The sequence below is a fragment of the Microtus ochrogaster genome, chromosome 4 (assembly GCF_000317375.1).
Source record: "Microtus ochrogaster isolate Prairie Vole_2 chromosome 4, MicOch1.0, whole genome shotgun sequence".
In the NCBI taxonomy this organism is placed as follows: domain Eukaryota; kingdom Metazoa; phylum Chordata; class Mammalia; order Rodentia; family Cricetidae; genus Microtus; species Microtus ochrogaster.
In genome coordinates, this window is record NC_022011.1 from 66,196,880 (window position 1) to 66,208,881 (window position 12,002).

General features: G+C 34.4%; 1 protein-coding gene across 9 annotated transcripts in view; it reads right to left on the reverse strand.

The window, feature by feature from the left end:
• The window catches only part of Prpf40a (pre-mRNA processing factor 40 homolog A), a 41,718-nt gene that overhangs the window by 1,490 nt on the left and 28,226 nt on the right, over window positions 1-12,002 (reverse strand). For 5 of the 9 annotated variants that reach the window (XM_013345966.2, XM_026777936.1, XM_013345967.2 and 2 more), the window contains 15 exons: window positions 10,260-10,368; window positions 9,760-9,824; window positions 9,233-9,397; window positions 8,693-8,801; window positions 7,940-8,090; window positions 6,904-7,037; window positions 6,177-6,291; window positions 5,913-6,016; window positions 5,706-5,822; window positions 5,307-5,444; window positions 4,811-4,906; window positions 2,201-2,287; window positions 2,024-2,120; window positions 1,871-1,932; window positions 756-887 (listed from right to left, as the gene is read on the reverse strand). In XM_013345966.2, the coding sequence (XP_013201420.2) occupies window positions 756-887; window positions 1,871-1,932; window positions 2,024-2,120; window positions 2,201-2,287; window positions 4,811-4,906; window positions 5,307-5,444; window positions 5,706-5,822; window positions 5,913-6,016; window positions 6,177-6,291; window positions 6,904-7,037; window positions 7,940-8,090; window positions 8,693-8,801; window positions 9,233-9,397; window positions 9,760-9,824; window positions 10,260-10,368 (1,681 nt within the window). The remainder of the gene's footprint in view (window positions 1-755; window positions 888-1,870; window positions 1,933-2,023; window positions 2,121-2,200; window positions 2,288-4,810; window positions 4,907-5,306; window positions 5,445-5,705; window positions 5,823-5,912; window positions 6,017-6,176; window positions 6,292-6,903; window positions 7,038-7,939; window positions 8,091-8,692; window positions 8,802-9,232; window positions 9,398-9,759; window positions 9,825-10,259; window positions 10,369-12,002) is intronic. The other 4 variants (XM_026777940.1, XM_005346413.3, XM_026777928.1 and 1 more) reach the window with 1 other exon arrangement.

Genomic DNA, 12,002 nt, shown 5'->3' on the forward strand with positions numbered 1-12,002 from the left:
AATTTTAAAGAGATTTTGGGTAAACACTTGCAATCTTATGCGCAAATAAGCAGAAAAGATTTAAATAAACAAGATTAATACTGCATCATTTCTGAGATACGCCCTTTGAAAAGTGGAGCGCACCTGTAAGATGTTTTGTTTAAACGACTGCTACAGAAGAAGTACAGAGAGTAAGTCACTCTTTATGGAGGTCGTAACAGATTCATTCAAAAGATTTAAAAAAAATGGGGTAGATCTGGGAAGAGCTGATGAAAAGTGTTGGATATAATCAAATTACATTGTAGAAAATTATTGAGTTATGAACAAGATGACTGTGGACTCTGATTTGAGCCTTCTAGATCTTACAGGGAGAAGGCAAGGCACAGTTGCACACATCTTCAGTCCCAGCACTCAGCAGGCAGAGGCAAGTAGATCTCTGTGATCCAAGATAGCCAGGGCTACACAGTGAAACTCTGATAATTTGAAAACCTAGGACAAAGTGCACAATGTACTTCCTAGTGGTATTGCACCATTCAGACCACATCTTTCTTTCTGGGTTAAAGCAAAAAATATTTTGTGCTGTTAACTTTCTTAAGAAATATAAATCTGAAAGACTCAAATAGATGGTCGCTCATGAGGAGCAGTGAAGAGAATTTCATCCTTTCTTCAATGTTAGCAGACCCAAGACAAAGAGCCTGTTCTTTAAACAATTCTGTTTTAAACAACATTTCTTTCATTTTTGTGCATACAGGAAACACATAATTAAAAGTACTTACAGAATCCTTTCCAGTCTTTTTCTTAGGTGATTTGTGTTTTGACTCTGATCTCTGTCTACTTCTCTCTTTTTCGCTTTCCCGATCTTTATCTTTTTTATCCTTCTCTCGTTCAGTATCTGATTCTGGAGAATCCTATGTAAATAAAAATGAACGTGTCAGAATTTTGATAACATTCTGTTAAAAATAGATTTATGTAGGCAATATTTGAGAATATCACACTTATTAGGTTAGGTGTATTTAGAGAGGTAAAATGTAATTTGTTAACACCAGAGTTTTATTTGTTTTTAAGGTTTTTTTGAGACAGGGTTTCCTTGTGTAGCCCTGGCTGTCCTCAAACTCTGAGAGATCTGCCTTGATTTGCCTCTGAGTGCTGGGATTAAAGGTGGGTGCCACCATATCGCGCTTTGAACCCGAGATTTGATTGAATTTCTCCATTGTCATGGGAAAGAGTTAGAAGCAGCGTTTCCAGTAGGAAGGATTACATTTGGATAGGGCAAACACCATGAAAAGCCTCACTAGCAGATTATATCATAGTGTAAGTACAGGGTAAGAATAACTACAGTGTAACTACTTATTCTTTAGAATCCAGGCACCCCCTGCCCAGCAACAACCCCAATAAGATGCACCCTCAGCTCATGTGCATTTTCCATCAAGCAAATTTAACTATGGTTTATGTATACAGCTATGTACAAGGCTAACAAAGCTGCTCACTAGGTCATGTACAAGTTTGACAGGGGCATAAGTCTTCATCAAAATTATTACAAAAAGACAAGTTATTTAAAACATTAGTGCTTAGATAAAAGTTCTGTGTTAGATTGGGGCAAGAATTAGTGGGCAGCAGGAAAAACAAAACAGCCAATCTAATTGCATACACCTGTGGTAGGACTCAAGCATTAACGTTTTTGAAAGACTCCTGTGTAAACCTAATATACATCTACAGCTGGTGTATGTCTTTTGATTGAAGCTTGTGATTTTAATGAAGGATTAAGGCAAAAGACCTATACATTCTGTTCTTGTGTGCCAAGCTAAATGGTTATAAAGAATTAGATGAGAGGCCCTAAGAATCCTTTCTAGATCAAAGCCTAGCAATTGTTAAGAAATAGAAACTTTCTTACAGATTTATGTCTCCTCTTTTTGCTTTTCTTCTTATGCTTTTTTGATTTCTTATAACTTCTCTCTGTAGAGCACAGAAAGAAAAAACAGGTAAGAAAATGAGGAAATCAAAATGTCACGGTTTAGTTAAAAAACAAAACACCCAAAAAACTCACCGGACTCAGCACTAGAAGAATGTTCTGAAGCAGAATGGGACTCTGATCGCTGTCTTTTTTTCTTTGAATGGCTGTCATCATCATCTGATTCTGATCCCTAAACAATACACATAAATTCATTCATAATAATGCTCACAAATATTTTGGTAAAATGTCACAGTCAATTTACATCCTTACCGATCGAGAACGGGAGCGTTTCCTATGGTGTTTTTTGGATTTCTTAGAATGTTTCTTGTTCTTTGAATGATGATGTTGGCATTCATGCTAGAGTGGCAAAAGAAAACTTTAAAGAACTGCACTTGTTTTACATAGCCAATCACACAAAAATGTTACAAGTTCAACACATGAGATCTTAAAAAAAAAATAATACCTTGTTAGGACAAGGTGCCCAATGACTGTTTAAGAAATCATTGTTTTTCTTATTCTTATTAGCTATTCTACACCTTAGATATTTTACAAAATGAGGTGCTTTTTGTCAAAGGTTGGTAAGGAAAAGTATTATATCCTAGAAAGGTATAACTTCTTTCCATAATGATTAGATGTAATAATACATTTAGGCATTTTGTTTAGTAAGCTAAGCACTGATATAAGGTAAAACCTCACAGGCATCCTTAAACTGAGATTTACAAAACCTATTTCTCTTTCTTTTATCCTGAGAAGCATTTCCTACTTATTCAGACAGGGAATACTTATGTAACTGTGTTCGTAACAATGAACAACTTGTTGTGGGCATGGGGACAGTTACAAAACAGTTCAGTATGTGAAGGTGCTTGCCACTAAGACCAAGACCCACGTTCTAGCTCTCGCACCCTGACGGTAGCAGGAGAGAACTTCTGACTTCCAAATGCACATTGTGACTTACACATGTGCATACACAATCATAAAATATTTATGAGGTTACTTAGAAAGGAGAGGTGCTGCAGTAAAAGCTGCTTACTCCTAAAGCTTATACCCATGTATCAGAAAACACCACCTTTGGTCAAATAGAAATGGAAAATATGATTAAGAAGGAATCCATCTTTATCACACTGAATGCTGTCTCAAGGCCTAATTTAACTGGTCTCAAAATCTGGAAGTGTTCAGCTCTTTTCTATGCTATCATCTTTAGCTTCATTTATCACTCACTACATTAGCTCTAGTTCATAATCACCAGAATCACACAGCTGAAGATCTTATGTGTGTGATGTATGCATGAGAATATGAGGACGTGGACTCATGCAGAGGACAGATGAGGACACAGGATCTTCTTTAACTTTTCTCCCGAGACATGTTTCTCACTAGATCAGAAATCCCTTGTTCTGACTATGGTGGCTGGCTGCGAAGCACCTAAGATTTACTTTTGGCCATCCCCTGTGCTTGGGTTACAGGCACACACAGCCATGCATGCTTTACTTTTTAGTGGGTGCTGGGGATTTAAACTGTTTTTAATACTTCCACAGCAAGCACTCTTACCCACCGAACCATCTCTTCAGCACCTGGGAGTTTCCTGAATTAAGAAAAGATAGGTAATACACTCTCTAGTGCACACTATCTCAAAATTCCAAATACAGTCAAATGTTTCAGAATCTGGGCATGATTAAAACTGATACAAGATTTATGTGAATTGAGCCTGAGGTTCTATATTTCTGTGAGGATCCTATATAATACAAATGTTATTGGTCTAAGGTAGTATAAACAACTGAAGGCCAACAAGGACCAGTCATAGAGGTCATATGAGTTCATGGTAACAGAGCAATTTGTTAACATTGATGTTAATCAAGAATAAAGTCAAAAACAGATAATTTTATTACTCATGTGCTATCACACCAATACTATGATAAATGCATGCTATCTTTTGGCTTTAAAAGTCATTAGTTGTCTAGAACTGACTTCATAGTGAACTTTTTTTTTTTTAATATTTATTTATTTAATATTCTGTCTGTGTGTATGTCTGCAGGCCAGAAGAGGGCACCAGACCTCATTACAGATGGTTGTGAGCCACCATGTGGTTGCCGGGAATTGAACTCAGGACCTTTGGAAGAGCAGGCAATGCTCTTAACCACTGAGCCATCTCTCCAGCCCCCATAGTGAACTTTTAAAAAAAGTGTATACACGTGTGTGGTCTCAGTTTGTGTGTGTGCAAACGGACATGCAACTATACATGGAATTCACAAGTTTACACTGATTGCTCTCCACCTTATACCGAGGTAAGATATATAGCTCATTGGAACCCAGAAACAGAAGATTCTGATATTATAGCTAGCCATACCACTAGGATAACAGGCATTCTACCATATCCTCCCTGAATTTATGCATGTTGGGGCATATGAACTCCAGTTCTTACACTTGCAGGGAACGAGTTTGCCTGTTCAATTGTCTCCTTAACTCCAATTGAGTCAAATAGTACAGCTAGAAAACCCTTTCCTGCAAGTTACTTCAAGTTGTCACAGCTGGCTTATTTGTAACATCACTGACTTCTTATGAGAACTTAGTTCACACATCTATATAAGAGTACAGCTTCTGAAACAAACAGTTTTATTTTTAGTTGTTTTCCAAGAAAACGTTAGGATATTCCAAGGCTCATTGTTAGCTACTAACTTATTATGTGGCTGACAAACAAACAGCAAATCTGATGCTAGCTTTCATACAGGCCATGCAAACCTGTTTTTCATTTGAAACAATTCTACAGAAAGAAAACACTCACTCTCCTTGATCAGAATTATAAAACAGCAGTGCATGTTAAGAAATATACTTGACCATTTTAAATTCAAAGTTTCACCTTTTATGTCACAATAAACTAAGAATTACCTCAAGCACATGCATGAAATCTTTAAATATTCTTTTTCTTTCAGATTCTAGAGTTATGTCCTCAAATGCTGGTTCTTTTACAAATCTCTCTCGGATCTGAAAAGCAATGACATGGAATGAATATATGATAATGCCAAGAAAATCTTATCACGACTAAAAGGTATCTGAGCTATAGGTAAAACTGTGATAAGCCCTAAAGTGCATATTTTGTCTTTCAAAAAAATTCTAGCAGGTCAGGGTAGTGCATGTCTGGAGGCAGAATCAGGAAGACCTTTGAGATCAAGGCCATCCTGACCTACAGAGTCCCAAGACAGCAGGTGCTACCCCAAAGAATCCCTGACCCCAGGTGGTGGTGGTTGTTCAAACAATTTTTAACCCTCTCTAAAATTCAAATCACAGAAGACTTTTGACATATCTAGTATGGTTTATGAATAATTTTAGTGTATTTCTACTGTAAGGCACAGCCCCATTACAGATAATTTATGAGTATACATACATCTTCCCAAACAGCATCCAGCTCTATCGGAGGAGTAGCCTGTTTCAACATACTCTTAAATGCAGACTCTTTTCTTTTCATTTTCCGTGCTTCCTCTTTTTCTCTTTCACGCTCACGGGCTTCTGCCTTTTCTAGTAACTATCAAAAAATCATATCTAATAAGTTATGATAGTGTAAGTCCTGTTTCAAATATTCATTGTTCTGAAAAGCAGTATCGCAGTATCATTTATAAATGTTTCAACTTGACCTATAACAATAAAAGGTAAGACAGCCATCATTTTTATAAATTTTGTTTGACTTTACCTTATACATCCATTCACAGTATCTTATCCCACTAGCCTACAACTTTAAGTAATTTTTAGGTGAATAATAATCTAGATGTGTGATAATCAAACTTACACTATTGAAAGCCAACTTGATATTTCCTGCATCCAAAGTAGTTGATCTTTTTGTTGAACTGATTATTGCCACAAAATCTTCAAAAGTAGTATTTACTTCAACTACAAATCCTTTATCCTAAAAACCAGAAATCTTATTATAAGTAACACAAAACTCCAAGGAATGAATCGAACTTTTCAAATAGGTAAGAACAAGTGTCTTATTTACCTTAAGAATGTCTTTTATTATCTTTTTTTCATCATGATAACGTGCTTTAAGATCTTCAACATAAAACTTGAAAAGATCAAGTGCAGTTGATCCTAATGAAAAAACTAAAGAAGTCAAAAAGCTAGCTCTAACCAAGAGCTGCAATTACTTTTTGTTTGTAAAACAAACATAAAATAAGGCACACACCTACCCCACCAACCGCTGCCCCTCACCCTCCACTCCACTCCAACTACCAGCTTAGGTATGGAAAGAAAAGAATCTCACCCGGCTGACCAAGCATATTAGTAAATCTAATGTCAGAACTAATAGTTGGATACAGTTCCATCCAAGAGGACATAGAATGTAGTTGTCCATGCTCATGTAATTCATCTAAAAATATCTGTATAAGAGAAATAAATACATTTGAAAAATCCTTAGAAATATACAGAAACATGTTAAAACCTGTTAATAAAATCACAAATGCTTCTATTAGTGCTATCCAACATTTTTAGGTACAAAGAATATTTGCCATTTCATGGGAGTAAAAATGTTTTTAGATCACAAATGAGCATAAACAAACTATCCAAAGAAAGGGTTAGGGGCAGAAGCAGCTCTTGCAGAGGACCTAGGTTCTGTTTTTAACATCCACACTCAAAATCACTTCTAACTCCAGTCCCAGGGGATCTGAACATCAGGCAAGTACACGGTACATACACACATGTCGGAAGTAAACTCATATATATATACTAAATCTAAAATTAGACATAAAAATACACTACTTTCAAAGTGTTTAAACTCCCATAAGAGCTTAATTGTTACACTCCTAAACTGTACTATAGCATGTTCTTTGGAAATCATATATTCATTATTCATCTTTTTCCCTCATGCTATTTTTCTCAGCTACAATCTTATGTTCAAGTAGAATAATGTTTGCTACAGCCTTGCCTCAAATATCCAAGAACAATTTCTAAAATATTACAGAACTAAACTCAAAAAGGCATTTTTCTATTACCTGGAAAGATTCCCTATTTTTACGCTGCCGCCTCCTTTCTCTCAATAAAGTCTTCTGTTTTTCTTCTTCTTCTTCCTTTTCTAAAGCCCGGATATGTTCCTCAAAGCATATTAATGCATCTTCTTTATCCATGTCTGAAGTATTTTTCATATAAAAAAGAAATAAATTTGAAATATTAACAAAGATAGCAGTTTAATTATTTGCATTAAACTCTACAAGTTCAAATTCAGTGCTCAAAAATACTTGCATTTGAACTCAGACATGATCTTGTAATGATACAAATTTTAAGACTTCAAACACTACAAAGAATAAAGGGAAGTGCACATGTACATGACAAGATGAACTAACAGAACAATGTTATACTTAATCCCAAATAGATTTTCATTATTTTATTGATACAAATTTTTATTAGTTCTAAGACTTTTGTGTGTATTCTGATGATATTCATCCCTCTGCCTCTTCACAGATAGACTCTCCACTTACTCAGCTAACTTTGTGGTCCCTACCACTCCACACTTATTTAAACCCATTGAGAACAATGTCTTGGGATAGAGGGTCTTCCACTTAAGGGTGGTCAAATTTATCAGGAGCTATATTTCAGAAAAAAAAAAAAAAAACTGCCTCCCTCTCCAGCAGCCATCAGTAGTTGCTAACATTCTACAGCTACACAAACTGCAGCCAACACCCATCTCCATGCTGTGATTTGTCTTATGCAGGTGTGATTGCTGCCACAGTCACTGTTGAATTCCTATGTGTAGCTGCTTTACTTTGTTTAGAAGACACCAGTAATCTACAAAAGGTTGACTTATTACATATTTCAATAATTATCTGTTAAAGGTAACTTGTATCTCTAGAAAAGTATTTTTCCTTAAAGCAAAATTCAATTAGAAACAACCCATTATAAAATCAAGTATTTTTTTTTTCCAAAAGTACAAATCCTTGTGTAAAACTGAGCTGGCAACTGCATAAAAAGTCAGAGCAGTTCCACTGAGGGTACTGCTTCTCACTATTTTCCTTATGTAGGCATTGTTCTTACTCTGTAACTCTTCATCCTCTGCAAACGTTGGGTTATCCATTAGATACTGCTGGGCTTCAGACCAAGTAGTAGAGTACGTAACATTAGCCATATTGTCAAGTATGTTTTTTAAGGCTTCCCAATTTCTCTTTCGTAACTGCTTTGCTTGTTCCTACAAGAAATGTTTGAATAATTCCTTTAACATTCAAACAAGGGATCTGAATTATAATTTATACTTAAGATATTCTAACATAAATGTAACATGCTTCATTTTCTTATTGTTCTTTCTTAATGTGTAGCAGACCTTACCTTCAGTTTTCCATCACTCTTTGAAGTTGGAATTCAAAAACCTGTATTACTTTTCTATCCTCATTCCATAAACACATGTCCTTACCAGCATGCAGTACAGATACAATCTATGAGGGCTATGGTGTACACTCACAACATGGAAATTCAACTATGCTCAACTTTCAGTAACACTTGCACTTTCATCTATGTACCTTCAATACTGGATGCAAAACAATTTAACAGAGATAAATATTGGAATAAATCAGCACCACCATGATTTAATCACTTATTAGGATGTGTAACTAAGAGGGGGAAAAAATTTAAGAGTTCCTCACTTTATCTCTTAACATAGCTTCTAATGAATATGATATACAACATACAAATACAACATAAAAAATTAAAGAAACTGGTGTTATAACTTTTACTAATTTAAATAAGGAAAAAATCTTACGCAGAATGTTGAAATATTGGTAATTTAAAACGCACCTTTTCTTTTTTTGAAAGGAAGAACAAAACGTCTTCATAGATTTCAAGCCGATCACGCTCTGAAATAGCATTCCAAACTTCCATCTCCCCAAACATTTGCTCGGCTTTTCTAAAGATTATGAAATCAAGTGTTACTAGCTTACTGTATCACTATGATTTTAGATCTTTATTTTTTCCTCAAAGACAGGCAATGAACATTCTCTCTACTATAAGCTCACAAATACAGTACTCAGGATAACTTTATAACACTCAATAAAATATTTAAAAAAGAGCAAAAGCCTCTATTTTCTCTTAGAACAATTCATATTAGGTAAGGCTTTGTATTGTAAATAGCCCTTATCCCCAACACCACTTTCTGCAGACTATAAAACAGGCAACCATTAATAATACTTTCAGTAAGTCTGTAAGTTAATGATTTTTTGGTATCTTATAAAATTGCTACATCCTCATTTACACAGCTGTTTTCATTAGCATCTATTTTGGATGAGATAGCAAGAAGAATGACAGGAACAACAGGGCCTACATCATTAAAAACCTTACTTGTATCTGGTTGTGGAAGTCATTTTCTCATGATTTTCTAGAAAACGCTGAAAAGATTCCTTAGCTTCTTTGTATTTTGATCTTGCTTCTTCTTTTTCCTCTTTTTCAGTCTGAACTTTATAGGCATTAAAAGCCTGCTTTTTTTCACTCAGCTTTGCTAACGCACTAAATAATAGAAAATATCATACAAGAATAAACATAAAGACCGGAGAATCAAATGCTAGTGCTTTAGAAAAAAAGTGATGCATATATTAAGAAAAGGTCTGTAATTTATTAAAGATACAAAATTATTCTAAAGAGCAAGTTCTAGTGTTAAAATATTCTAATTTCATTTGGAACAAGGTGCTATAATTGTAGGATGATAAGCCTTTTGGACTTTAGGCCATAGCACACATAAAATACTTTTATTTATGCTAATTACATAGCTATGAACAGCTGTTTATTACAAAGTTATACTCTCTTACACAATTTTAAATGTCCTAAGATAATTTAAAAATGTAAAGTTAATTTAAAAATTGCTGTATTACCTGTACCGAGGATCATTAATGATCATTTTCATAGCTTGTTCCCATGAAGCATTGGAGGGTACCCGCTGAAAATTATTTAAAAAAAAAAATAAAAATTTTTCAGAGAGAATGGTATTATAGGATAGCAAGTTTAACACTCACTGTAAGTATCAAGCACCCCCCTTTGCAGATTTTTTTATAGTCTAAAATTTTCAATGAAGCAAATTTCTGATACAGTTATTGACTGAAAGAAAGTTCACACTGAAATTGAAACAGTATTTTTTGCATCACCACCAACTAAAAGATAAGCAATAATTTAAATAAAAAAGTCTTATTTATCAAGGCAAAAAATATGACTGTGAACTAATACCTTGTTGAATTTCCAAAAACATTCTTTAATAAAAACACAACAAATTTAGTTTGTTTTCAGTTACAAAAGTTCAGATTAGTATTTTAAATAAAGGCACCAAAATGAACATTTATTAGGAATTATTAAGGGTTACTTAAAAAGTCTATAATACCTTTTCTTTCAATAATTCTTTAAATGCTTGCTTTGCCTCCTCCTTTGTATTCCAAGTATATGTTTTTTTTGCAGGTTGGCTCTCTTCCTCTTCTTTTTTAGGAGTAAAACTAGAGAGAGAGAAATTTAAACATGCTATTCATAATTTCAATAACTATTTTCTGCTTAGAAAATCATTTAACTGTTTGACTGTGACCTAAAGCCTGCCAATTTTTGGAAGAAAGTTTCTTGTATGAACCCTGAAAATACAACTATCTGAAGACACTAAGTTGACCTGTGTCACTAGTCTCCAGGGTAATAAATGGCTCATATTTATTCACATGTTTCATATTAGTGCTCTAATAAACCTGTTATTTTTGCATGTACACAGAAAGCTAAAAAGGGTATACAGAACAATCTAAGTGATCAATTAGCAAAAGTCAGCTTAGTTAATTCTTTAAACATAGTATTAAGAGAATATAACAATTAGCAATAATTCTATGTCTTCTTTTTGGCTGATTTTGTACTATGGCACAAGCACCAAATCATTGTTTAAACCAGAAAACCTTAAATATTATTTGACAAGTTGTGCATAAGACTGCTAAATTCTGATTTCAGAAAGAATTAATATAATACAGAATTAGCAACAACTTGTTTGGGGTCCACTGAACTGAAAATAATTTAGTTTAAACAATGGAAATGACACTGCAATAAATATGGCTATAAGATTGTAATACGTATGCACTATATCATTCTTTAAGTGTCCTTTGCGTAGAAATTAATTAAAATCATTAAGATTATAGTTCAAGAGTTATAGTGGAATGTTTATTAGGAAAACACTTTTTAAAAACATGAAAAATCAATTAACCTGCCTTCCATATTCTAAAAAAGAATAAAAGTAATCACATAAAACATCTGTGATCACAGAAATAGCTCATCATTTGGAAGCAATTTGATTATGCAACATACAACAGATTATGCATTAAAAGTAACTCAAACATATATATATATTTGAAATAATTACATGTACTTATCATACCAAGTTGCAGAAGGTATTTTGAGCATCTGAGTATTTTGGTGCTCAAAAATTTCAATAATAAAATGTAGAATGGTATTTCCAAAGCTTACGTCCTATCATTTGACCTTTATGGATACAGAAAATATCTTATATACATGTATATAAATGCACACATGTACACGCCCACACAAAATGCTTAAAATTTATGCATAGTTAAGGTAAAAAGAATAAAAGAGCCGGGCAATGGTGGTGCACGCCTTTAATCCCAGCACTCAGGAGGCAGAGGCAGGCAGATCTCTGTAAGTTCGAGACCAGCCTGGTCTACAGAGCTAGTTCCAGGACAGGCTCCAAAGTCACAGAGAAACCCTGTCTCAAAAAACAAAACAAAAAAAACAAAAAAAAAAAAAAAGAAAATGTTGCCTCTACGCTTAATTGCCTTCTAATGTACCATTTCATTTCCTTTTAATTATCTCCGTATTAAAACATTATACAGCTATTGGTGAAATTAACAGGAGAGAAATAACACAGACAGGAGTAAAGATGGAGGCAATATGATTAAATATTAACTGGATAATAGTGTTTGGTCAGGGGCTGGAGAGATGGCTCAGTGGTTAAGAGCATTGTCTGCTCTTCCAAAGGACCCGAGTTCGATTCCCAGCAACCACATGGTGGCTCACAACCATCTGTAATGAGGTCTGGCGCCCTCTTCTGGCCTTCAGGCATACACACTGACAGAAAATTGTATAC